This window comes from Micrasema longulum, unplaced genomic scaffold, assembly GCF_059751315.1.
Source record: "Micrasema longulum isolate JH-2025_06_02 unplaced genomic scaffold, ASM5975131v1 h1tg002327l, whole genome shotgun sequence".
Lineage (NCBI taxonomy): Eukaryota > Metazoa > Arthropoda > Insecta > Trichoptera > Brachycentridae > Micrasema > Micrasema longulum.
The window spans coordinates 1-12,869 of NW_028279477.1; the positions used below are offsets into that span (position 1 = coordinate 1).

General features: G+C 39.3%; 1 protein-coding gene across 1 annotated transcript in view; it reads right to left on the reverse strand.

Annotated features, from left to right (window-relative positions):
- Positions 1-671: 671 nt before the first annotated feature.
- sick (sickie) overlaps positions 672-12,869 on the reverse strand; it is a gene marked incomplete at its 3' end in the record, with an annotated part of 277,888 nt that continues 265,690 nt past the window's right edge. The window contains exons 21-30 of the mRNA XM_088240015.1: positions 10,713-10,980; positions 9,463-9,608; positions 8,298-8,483; positions 7,134-7,365; positions 5,402-6,065; positions 4,977-5,126; positions 3,867-4,048; positions 2,607-2,715; positions 1,945-2,137; positions 672-827 (exon numbers count right to left, since the gene is read on the reverse strand). Of these exons, the coding sequence (XP_088096141.1) occupies positions 672-827; positions 1,945-2,137; positions 2,607-2,715; positions 3,867-4,048; positions 4,977-5,126; positions 5,402-6,065; positions 7,134-7,365; positions 8,298-8,483; positions 9,463-9,608; positions 10,713-10,980 (2,286 nt within the window). The remainder of the gene's footprint in view (positions 828-1,944; positions 2,138-2,606; positions 2,716-3,866; positions 4,049-4,976; positions 5,127-5,401; positions 6,066-7,133; positions 7,366-8,297; positions 8,484-9,462; positions 9,609-10,712; positions 10,981-12,869) is intronic.

Below are 12,869 nucleotides of genomic sequence, written 5' to 3' on the forward strand. Positions count from 1 at the left end.
TGAATGCAGAGGAAGCGAGGTATGTATGCAAAGATAGTGATATGGCGTTCTATCCTCTCTGCCTACCCCTACGGAGAAACGGCTTGATGGTTTATTTATTTGTTTTTGTAAAATAGACCAGATCTGGTCTCGAGGTAGTTATTATTACTTTTGTCATAGCTTTAATTGTTTTTTTGTTTTAATTGTAAAAAAGGAAACATTTGCCTTCTTATTATTTACCCAAATATTTCGATTTTTTGGGGCCATTTTCACAGAGTTGTAAAATAACTCCCTATCAGAAAATAGGAATCGAGTTCGGATAGAATAGGGTTCGAACCTCGGACCTCTGATCCGTAAGTCCGCAACACTAGCCACGGGACCACAACCCGACTCCGAATCTCTTCAGTTGTATTTTATTTTAATGAGGAACTTCAGCCCTACTGGAAATTGAACATAAAAAATGTATTTTTACGCGCGACAAAAATTAAAGCATTAACATTGTACGGTGAAATTTCTTGAAAATTCTTTTTTTTATTTTTTTAAAGGAATAACCCGCTAAGCCTCTATTTATTTATCGGATCTAATATACATTGTTTGTTGGGTGATTCAGCCTACTTCGCTCCCATGCAAGGGTCAGCACTAGGATTCTGAATACTTATAATAATTCATTGAAGTAAAGATTATAACATTACCTGCGCGGCAATCGGGTCGGACCAGGGGTAGGTGTCACGGACGAATTTAGCGGGATCTGCCCACGCGCCGCGACGTCCATACAAAGCCACGCCTTCCCGCGCAGCCTCCACGAGGTACGGAACTACGGAATAGTTCCATACTGATGTAAACCAAGCCTAGAAACAACAAATTGTACGTGAATTAATATTTCAATGAAAAGGCCATACAGAAATATTTATATAATGTATTTTTCCAGTACATATGTCGCAGCCGGATTGTCATTTTAGAAGGAATACATATTGGCATGCCAAATTACAAAACGGCTCCGTATTGTAAAAGGGCCAGTCAATGATTACCCGTATTGCATTCCGGCTGACCGATCAGCCGTAATGTTTTGTTTGGATACAAATCGCATCTGATTGTTCGTTTTTCAGTTCATTTTTCTGCCACTTGAGGCATCGCATGTCACATATCGTAGTGTGCATTGTCGTGTATTCATTTTTAGAGCGTTCCAGATTAGAACTACATCCAAATTGTATTATCCTATTGTCCTGTTCTGTGCCGTTGAGGCAGTTCATGGAGCTGAGACAAGACAATATTGTCCTGTTAATTGCATGTCTCCCTGCAAACCCCGCTAAAATCCCACGTCTGGGTGAAATGACACACTATAACAGGCTTGTTTTTGCGATTTTTATATCAATTTTCGGAAACAGAGTTTCATGATTCCATTAAATAGCTGATAAAATCGATTTGATCAGTGATCAGTAATTTCGCATCACTAATGAAATTAGTTTGACAGCTGTCGTTCTAATCAAGCTATATTTTAAGGACTATAAGGTTGCTCTGATACAATTTTAAATTACCCATTGAGCTCTGATCAGAATGTTACAACTTCACTGTGGGTAACCATTCCTTTTTCTACGGCAATGAGGTGTTGGCTGTCACCGCAAGTGCATGTGATTGCTGCATCGCTGATAAGTTGTTCAAGTAATGGCCATTGTAATTTTGGATCCTCGCACTTCACAATTTTCTTCTTCATTCAAGTTATACAAACCCACCCTGTTCAACTTTAATTGCCTTGTTTAACCCAGTCTTGCATAGACCCTGCCCGCGAGAAGTTCGAACAATAAGGTGAAGAACCCCAGTATAAAGTGAGTGCTTGTAATGATGTAATAACTTATATTTACATGTAAGTTATTAATTTAAAAAATACTTGGTATACTTCCACTTATTTGTTTGACCAATTAGCGCTTTCACCCTCTAATGGGCATCTTCAGACTGGTAGTTAGTTACCTGACTGGCAGCCAGGTCCAGGGGGCAGCCCAGAAAGAGGCGCGGCCCCACGGTGACGTCGGAGGAGGAGTGTGCCTCCAGGAAGGAGTTGACGTGCTGCCAGACTCCCGGGAGCCACTCCAGTACGGAGGACAGGCGGGGGCAGCGGGAGCATCCTCCCAGCTCGGCCACCAGCTGCTTGCGGCGGAGATACCTAAAAGAAGATTCAATCAATAAAGTATTGTCACCAACATCTCCTTTTCTACAAACAAAAGACCATGGCTCACTCTGCATCCATACATAAACTGCAATGTACCTCAATAAAATTGCCATTAGCTCTATCGCCCCCAATTCCACCTCAATCCCGAGCAAAACTTTCTTTCCAGCGGTGGTTTTAAACCCCCTGCGAGGAAATAGCATGATTTTTTTTATTGACTCTAAATGAAACCACTCTGGTAGAGAAATGTGGTATAGGTAAACTTGAGTATGCTATAATGCAATATGATAGTGGCCGTTTAGGATCTTGTATGTCTCTATCAAGTCTTCTCTCCTCCTTTGCTCCTTCAATGAAGTTAGTCCCAGTGCTATTAATCTACTACAGTAGGGCATTTTTTAAAACAGTTAAAGATTTAAGATACACACTTTTAGAACTTTCTTCAGTTTTGAGAAAGAAAAATACATACCTTGCAAGGAATCCTTTTACCGGTTCCATGTGATTGGCTGTGAGGAGCCACCGAAAATTGTGATGCAGCTGGAGATTTGTGGTGTTACATGTTGCTTGAGACATGGTTCCTGAAAATAAAAATTACACATGATATATTGGGGACTTAAATAAATTCTCGCTGTTTATGTTCGACGTTTCTCGGCTTCAATTCGTACGGCACCCAATTTCCTTACTTTTAAATCATTCCTAATAAATATTAAATAAATGTTGTGTGATCAACTCCTAATGGTTCTGCAAGTTCATTATGGATCTGGCATGGGTCTTCATCGAGTGTAAGGAGAGATCTCAGCAAATGTTTGTACGAGGTTTTTCCAGAGCACGAATTATGTCATACCCAAAACCCGTACGACTTTTGCTAAGAGACATCTCTGCTTTATCGCACCGAGAGTGTTCAATATTTTGGAAGAGCGTATTAAGCTCTCGAGGACAAAAACTATTTTCAAGAGAGGAGTTAAGGACCGGATTTTCCTTAGTGGGAGGGATTTGAGGGGGAGACTCCATGATGATTTTCCGAATGTTTGAGTTTACTGTTTACCATATTGATGTGCCATATATGTATTTGTTTTTTATTGTTATTATTATTGTTGTGTTTCTAATTATATATAATATTTGTGATGATATACTCGTGTGTCTGTGTCAACTAATTGCTCGTCCCAACTCAACACAGGACTTTTAGACCCATGGAGTTGGGACTTATGTCTGTAAGGACTAAAAATATTGAATTCTTCTTCAGCCTTCTGTCCTCCACTGCTGGATACAGGCCTCTTCCATATCCTTCCATTTCTTTTGTTTTGATGCTGCTTGCAGCCAATTTTTAACCCCCACAGCGGCTATGTTGTCGGACCATATTTTTTGAGGTCTTCCGATGCCTCTCTTATTTTCCCAAGGTGTACATCTTAAAATATTTGGGGTCCATCTTGTGGGGTCTTGTCTCGCAACATGTCCTGTCTATTATTGAATGAATGTGAATATTGATGGGGAAATTATCGAAAGGGTCGACGAAATGAAATAATTATAAATTATTCTTGTCACCTGCGTTAGGAGTGTGGCAGGTTTTAGTGATCACTTCACACATTTTGCAACATTCACCACTCTGCCGATGTTTGAACATCAATATTTCTATTTCTAGTTATATCATTATCTTTCCTTTAACCACTTAAAAAAGGGTGCACTCTTACATGAAGAAGAAAGCTTGTATTATTATTATTAAAGACGTTACCGATAATGCAAGGCAGGTTTGTTCTCCTGGCCCCCAGTAGTCCGCTGAAGACGTCAGCTAGAGCGCTGGCGTGGTGCAAGTTGTCAAGGATCAGCACAGAGGGCAGCACCAGCTCCCCGCCTCCCTGCTCCGCCATATTGCTCAGGTACTGCCGCAACTCCTTGGACGATTTGTGCTCCACACTACGGACAAACAGAAATGACAAATTAGATAAGCATATCGTCGGATGCGAAGGTTTTCACAGTCACTATTATCAATATGTTTTTTTTTTTGGGAGATACTGTATGTGTTAGATTTGTTGGACGTTTTGGCTACCATTGCATAAGCCATCTTCAAGGGTAAACTGTGTGTTTTGTAGAAAAAAGTATGTGTTTATGTAGTAGAATTTGTACCGTGTAGCAGTCGGCAGTAGGCACAGTTTTTGTAGTGTGTCATGCTGGGAACCATGTTGAGTTTAATTTAACAGGACGCACAGCAAAGAAAAGGATTGACGAACACAAAAGAGCGTGTAAACTTGGGCATCCTGATAAATTCGCAATAGTGGAACACTTTATTGACACCGGACATTTTTTCGCCTTCGAACCGAAATTTTTACATAAACCCAGTAAATTACAGTGCACGAATAATAAAAGAGGCAATTGAAATACACAGACACCCAAATAACATAAACAAAGATGACGGGCTTAAATTAAACTCAACATGGTTCCCAGCACTACATACTACAAAAATGAATAGAAATGTGCCTACTGCCGACTGCGACACGGTACAAATTACTAGAACATAAACACATAAATTTTTCTACAAAACGCACAGTTCATCCTGAAGATGGCTCCTGCAATGGTAGCCGAAACTTCATAACAAATCCAACACACACGGTATCAGCCAAAAGAGAAACATTGATATCGTCAGATTCTTGTGAAAGTTGTAAGTCAAGCAGATTGTGGCAAATTTGTAAATCTATATCTTTAATAGTTACGAAGATATGACATCCATCCATTGTGCACAGCTACTGTTCATCAAATGGATCCAGCCCATTGTAAATTTACGAGATATACATGAGGGTTTTTTTGTCTGCACAAACATAGATTATCCATAATGCAATTGACATACTTGAAGGTGGCGATGGCTTCGGCCGGGTTGAGGTGGGCGGCAGTTCTAGCTACGTGGAATTCCGCCAACCTCGCGGCCAGGTAAGACTTCCCGGTTCCACTTGGTCCACATAAGATCACCCTGCGATGCTCGCTCAGTAAGGAAACATATCTGGAAAATAATTCAACATAAATATAACAAATACATAAAGTTAGGAATACATTATTGTGTAGCGGTGTATTGTGGCCCTATCTGGAGCATATCACTTCTACGTATTTTTTATGGACAGGGTTCCAATGTGGCGTGTCATAGCGAGCCGCAATGTAGTCGCAATTTAATTATTCAAGTCTAATTAAGCAAAAATATTTGCTAGATATCTTTCTTGCAATGCCAGTTTCTAATTAGTTAAAACTATAGAATAAAAAAGATAAATTAAATCTGCTTACCTATATACAATATTCTTTGGTATCAAACTATCAAAAGCCAGACTCCCGACTCCCTGCAGACATATGTACAACGTTTTCACCGTTCCGATGATGTACCCGCAGGGCAACAACTCCGGAAACCCGACTTCCGGTCCTCTCGTGGCTTCTCCGAGATGGTACGAAGTAATAGAATCGGTATTCAAGCCCAAATTGGTCCCGGGATCAATCCGAGAAAGGTAATCTTTGAATGTTTTCCGAACGGTGTAATCCAGATTTTGCCAAGTCGTTTTGCCAGAGATGTACGTGTACGCGATCACGAACTCATTGCAGTTGATTGCGGAGCTGCTGTTTTCGTAGCTGTTCTTGAAGGTGCTGTGCGTCGATTTGTTGCTCTTCAAGCTGTTTGTGTTAGACTGGTTCTGGTATTCGGTTCCGTTTTCCTTTTCCGGGCTGGGCGGGTTCTGCAGCGAGAGCCGCGACAGGGCGGGGTCTTGTATGAACTCCGATTGGGGCTGGCAGTTGGCGAAGGCGGCCGATGAGCGATTGGAGTAGAACCTGGAGTCGCAGGTGTTGAGCGACTCGCAGACTTCCTCGTAGTAGCGAGGGAAAGTGTCCGGTTGGCCGAGGTACACGGCGATGGCGATTTTTTTGCCGTCACTGATGTCTGCGCTGTTTTCGTTCAAACCTAATAATAAAAACAGAAATTAGCATACGGGATAATTTAATTATCATAAGTGCTGCATAGGGCACTGGATTAAAACTTTAATCTCAGCTTATCTCGATCATCCATCACACAAAAGTTAGGTGTTCAGCCTTACACTTAGGTGCCACATTCTAGAGAAAGTAAAATCGTTCCCTTCCCCCATGAGGTGCGCAGGGCGTGGTACACTAACCACGGCGTATCTTAATAATTTTCATTACAAGAAGGTAAGATAATCGCGTGTCTCAATGCATTCAAACCATCAATAACTGGATGTCATCAAACAGACTCAAACTCAATCCATCTAAAACTGAGCTTCTATTGACAGCGACAAAAAAGCGACAACACCTTTTAGACCGATCTCCAATTTCAATCACAGGTTGTGATCTTACCCCTTGTATAAATGTTAAACTACTGGGTGCTCATTTAGATTCAGATCTTCCTCTTTATTCTCTAGTAAGTGCTGGTTTCTTCCATCTCCGACAGATCTAATCTATGCGGGGAAATATTCCTATAGACGCAACTAAAGCTCTTGTAAATGCTTATGTCGTTTCGCGTCTAGATTACTGTAATGGAATATACGCAAATCTCCCAAAATACCAAACTGATAAACCTCAATCTGTTTTCAATGCAGCAGCAAGGCCTATTACGAGAGTAAAAAAATATTCTCACATCTCACAACATTTCTGTGCATCAACTATGGTGAAGGTGTAGAGTGAGTGACGAAGAGTCAGGTATGTCTCAAAACCAGTAGACAGAAAAGTCGGTAAGTGATTATATACAAATATTTAATAACACGTAGTACAATGTTTGACCACAAAGTTAATGCTTTAAATATTAAAAATACATATGTCATTTCAACCCCGTTGGAAATCGAACCTGAGACTTCTTGCAAGGTGTGCAAACGTGCTAACCGCATTTCCTCAACTCTTCGTCTCATTTCTTCACCCCACACCCGTGTTAGTGGCGAAGATATCTAAATATCTCAAGACCATATCCGTATTCCCCTATCAAAACTGCTTTTAAGACGAGTCATTTTTGCTATCTACTCACCTAGGTCGGCGATGGCTTCCCCCATGGCCAACTCGCGACACTTGGGGGCCGGCAGCAGCGAGTCCTGGCAGTCCACTCCGCTGAGCCGCCCGGTGGTCATCATCAGGCCGTGTTCCACCTCCTCCCCCGCGTCCTGAGCTCCGTACAGCCCCCCGGGAGAGGCTATCTTGTAGTCCAGGGTCGGCGTGGATGTGATGAAGTCGAGCTCTAACGGGCGGTGTTCCAACTCCTGCTAAAATTAAACAAATAAATATAAAGTGTAAACTGATGTTTTAACCAAGACGATTTTTTTTCCACAACACATACTGGTTATATGGGGCAATGTTCTTATAAGGTATTCAACGGAGTTAGTACAATTGATCATTTTGATAATCTGGGATTCGCATTTTAGATCACAAGTTATTGTGAATTCACACAGAATGTGATGTGTGAGACCACTGGTTGAACCTGAGGATGTTAGAGCGCTTGCCGCCTTCCTAATAGCCTGATACTTCAAGGATCTGGACTTGGAAGGGAGATTTAGAAATATGAGAACAATCATCGTCCGCTCGGTAGCCTGGCTCTTTAAAGGCCTGGGCTTGAAAGGCGAGAACTAATCAGGTTGTGGTCCTGTGGCTAGTGTCTCGGACTCACGGACCAAAGGTCTGTGGTTCGAATCCCACTCTACCCCAACTTGATTCCATTTTCTAATAGTGAGTTATTTACAACTCGTTGAAAATGGCCCTCAAAATTAAATATTTGGGTTAATCATAAGAACGCAAATATTCCTTTTTATAAAAAAAAATTTAATAATTTATGGGAACCCGTCACAATATATCTACAAGCAGACCGATAGCCAAGTATCCAGTAGTATTACCAGCAGCGGCCTGTAGCTCTTGGAGCGTCGTTAAGAGTGGTCTTCTTGCTCGCGCTGTGAGCGTCAACTAATGGTTTTTCTCTGTTTTTAGCAATTAGATTAAAATTATATATAAATATTATTTATATTATCAATATTATTACTTTTAACTTCAACTAGAAGCAGCCACTAATGAATATTTTATTTTTAAGATTTTAAATCTTTCATTTTTGCATGTGTATTCCACCAGCACCGAAACATGAGGATATTTTTAGGTTAACTACTCCCAGGCTTAAGGGAAAAACAGTTGATAGTCCCAATATACTTACATTATCTGCGGAGGGCCGCTGGGCATCTGCTGCACTAAACCTTCGGGAGTCATCATGGGAAGCGGGGGCGGGTGGCGAGGGGGGGTTGGCTCCGCTGGCCAGGGATGCGTGGCTCCCGGCCAGAGACTTGGGTCGGACTAGTCGCTGCAGTCTCTCGTTGTTCTGCTTCAGGTTCAACATTTCGTTCTAGAAAAGATTAAAACAATCCAATTATTTATTTATACGGCTGGGTACATCGACATCGAAACTTCGACAGAAAAATACATGCCCATGGTATCGACGCTCAGATCAACGACAATGTACCTTAGCGTAATTTGCGTACCAAAGCTGTCTTCACTGAAGAGTATTTTTCAACTCGGCCAAGGTGTATTTGATTGATCACAAATTGACAATACTGCAGTGAGGGGTACAATGAAAGCTTTTAAAGTTTCTTTGTTTTGTTATTTCCGCGGTTTGATTGTAAAGAAATATTAAATTTTCGCTTAATTAGTTTTTAAAAAATTGATATTGGTATGCGAAACTGAAGAAAGACACAAGTCTTTATGAACAGTTTCGGGAAAGGGGTGGATGCTTTCATTGTAACTCTGCCAAGGATCCTCAGAACAGTTCTCAAGTATAAAAAAAACTAAATCTTCCTAAACAGTACTGTTGATGTGTTCTTACAGCAAAGGAAAGCATTCAAGAAACAAGCGATGTTATAACTTCTGACTTAAATTTGACGCACTTGCCATATCTGTTATATATAATATTATAATGTTTTGAATTTGTCCAAATGTTTGTAGACTAAGGAGTCATAAAGATTAACACATTACAACAGGGATGGAGACTATTTTAGAGAAGAGAATTCAATTTCACTTAAATCAACAGATGGAAGAATTGAAGAAATATGGATGTTAAAACATAGGCAAGATGGTAAATGTTATATACATGTTTAAGTCGTAAGCCCTGTAAATGCCTAGACTTCCATATTCCCTTCTCTAAAATGTATCTTATTCCTGCATACCAATTTGAAAATTGGTTCAATCGCATGCAAAAGTATATTGATCTTCAAGGAGAATATTTTGAAAAACAATAAAGCCATTTTCGATTAGAAATATTTGTTTTTATTCTTCTATCTCAAAACTTAAGTAGCAACCCTCGTACAAGAACATGTTTAGACACATACCCGCATTTTGATGACCGTGTCTTTGAGATTTTCTAGCTGGTGAGCAGAACTAAGGGCTTCTAATCTTATATCAGTCAGGACGAGATCCTTCTCTCGGAGCTGCTTCTTCAGTTCATCCACCAGCTGAGGGTCGCAGCGGCTGCCATCTGCAGAAAATAAAGGATTAAGCCAAAGTCCTTATGAAAATTAGTCGTATTATTTAACATTGTTAGAATTTTTTCAAACCATGAAATAAGGTTAGTTGAATGTATGAACAAACTAAACAATCAGATCATCGCTTTGTTTTCTTGTAGGAGTAAGCAGAGATGAACTCTTTGTACAAAATTTTGTCACGCAGTGCCGCATAAGTGCAGTAGTGTGGTTTGACCTTTAGAAAGAAAAAAAATTACTCAATTTTTTTTCTTCCTACCAACATTTCAAGATGTTGAACTTTTAGAGCTAAGACAAAATTATCTGTTAAAAGATATTCCCAATTTGATTTTTGTATTTGCTAGGAGGCTGTAGGTGTGGATAAGAGAGCGATCTCTCTAGCATTCTTTGACAGCGCCCTCTGTGTCTGTCTCGTATTGCAGCCAGATAGAATAAGTCTTAATTTATGAAGGGGCGTGTTAAATATATCAATATATGAAAAAAAAGAATTATAGTTGATATATAGTAATCTATAATTTATTTGTAATTTTGTTAAAAACACACCAGTCACTTTATTTGTAAAATGTAAATGGGGGCTAGATTTTTAAGGGTCAGTGTGCTCTGTAACTGCAAGACGTATTGCATTCTAGCTTCTGTACGATACCGAAATTGCACATATTTTTTATTTTTTTAAAAGAGAAATACTTATTGTTTACTAATATAATATTTAAATTTTCAGACCATTTCCTAAAAGTCGTAAATAACTTGTGCTGGAAAAATGGAAATCGAGTTTTCGTAGAGTGGGATTTGAACCTTTGGCCGTGAGTCCACAATACTAACTATCACGTGACCACAACCCAGTTTGTTTGTTGGATTATTCCAACTGGATGGGAACTGAATCCCAACCGCCTATGTGCTCTGTAGCTGCAAGACGTTTGAGGACGTTTATTGTATGGTGCTGTAGAATAATATCCAGAATAATAATTATTAAGATCTGTAAAAATAGCACCAGTGGGTTTTCAGTAGAATATGCTAAACTGTAGAAAGACAAAATATACAATTCCATATAATCTTCTAGGACCCTAATCATTACATTAGTTTGTTACTTTGTTTTAATTCACCTGTGTCGTTCGAAGCATTGCTGCCATTCAGCAGGCCTTCCTTGTCGGAAGCGTCGTGCTTCATGTCCGCCATAGTGTCGGCCAATATCTCGTGCGAGTTCTCCAGGCTGTTCTCGTTGGATCCTTCCCGGATGACTCCGTGCTGGTGCTGGTGGTCTCCCAGGACCCCGGGATCGTGCGAAGGAGACAGGTGGCCGAGTGAGGAGTGCTTGGACGTCTTGGAGATCTTGGCGTTTCTCGAAAAGGCCTTTGTAAACGAAGACCTCAACTGAAAACAGGGACACGTTATTCCAGATGTTTCTCTGAGAACAGATTACCATAGAAAATGATTGAATTTGTCTAATATTTATTTGCTTAATTCTTTTTATGGGCAAAATTTTGAAATGGTGAAATCGTATGATTTCCTTACTTTTTATCAGAATCCAGCCTTAAAAAAGATTAAAAATATACGTTTACCGACATGTATTAATTTTAAACTTTACGAATCTATTCATTTCGATACATTTTTCTTTTTATATCTAATTTCCATAGAATTATAAAATACCAGAAGGCGCGTAGAACCAAGCTTGCATGCATCACACTGTGTCCGAAAGTTTTCCCACTACCCCCCTGCACGAGATCCCGCCTGCGCGCATTGCGTTGAAGTGGCAGCGTAATGTAGTTTACATAAGATGGTGTTTCTTATACAATAATGTTTTCTTTTTATTTCGGATGTATTAATTTGTATGATATTATGTAGTGTGTAGTGTAGTGAAGTGTGTAAGGCTGAGACATGCATTATTGACAGAATTAAGAAAGGGGTGCTGCGTTGGTTTGGACATGTAGAGCGAATGGACAGCGAAAGAACGACTAAAAGGATCTACGATGCAAATGTTGATGGATGCAGAAAACGAGGAAGACCGAGAAAGACATGGCACGATCAAGTCCATCAAATACTTGAATATGGACATGTCAAAAGTAGGAATAATCGGCGTGCGTGCATAAGAAGATGTATGAATGTAGAGGAAGCAAGGTCTGTATGCCAAGATAGAGTGTTATGGCATTCTATCCTCTCTGCCTACCCCTACGGGGAAATGGCGTGATGGTTTGTTGTTTGTTGTTGTATATTATGTATTGTCAAAAAAATGTTTTTTCTTACGTACGGTCCCAAATGAGTTTCTAATAACTCCTGGGAGTATAATATGTAATTTTTGTATTATGTGTTTTATTAATAATAAAAAAAAATAAAAAAAATGTTGCCAGGCCGCGAACAATTATTATCATAACACAAATATACGTTGATTTTGTGTTTACCACAAAAAATTGTTTACTGACTGGACTGTAAAAAAAGGTACTTTCATCAAAAATTCGACTACCCTAGCAATACTAACAAAACTTCCATTTTGTTTTATCTCACAATCTGAGAGACAGTAAAATAATCGAATTCTTAAATAGTATTATTTGTGAATTCGCTACTTACACATGAAATGTGATCCCACCCTATTCCCTTTAAATCCCAGCAGTATTTTGACACTTAAAACGACACAACACGGCATAATACATAACAAACACAGAAAGGATTGAAAATGTTCAACGAATTTTTTTTAAATACCTAGATTCTAAAAACAATAAAACGCTTTGCACTTACAGCCAATCTGCTAAATAAATAAGGGTTAATTAACTTAGAATATTGAAAAAAAAACGTACCATTAGACTCATATACTTTTTTTTATACATTACAGAACGACAAAGCTTGCCTACCACATAACGCACACCACATCTGAGGATGGATGGATTTTTTACCCTTGAAAATAGACGCACTATATCTGAATTATGCTTTTTATATAAATTATTAAATAGTAAAGTAGACTCTTTTAACCTACTCTCCAAAATTAATCTTAATGTCCCCTTTCGCGTGACAAGAAATAAGTATTTATTTCATCTGCCAGTCTGTAGCACTAACTATGCACAACACTCTTTCCTCAATCGTTCTTGCTCTAACTATAATGCTTTTTTTCATCTATTGATATATTTAACATGCTCCTTAATTTATTTTAAAATAAATTAAGACTGATTCTTTCTGGCTGCGATACAATCCCACACGCTCTTTAATGATGCTCACACTTACACACACCTGATCACTTACTCCCACATACACACCTATACACTTACTCTCAT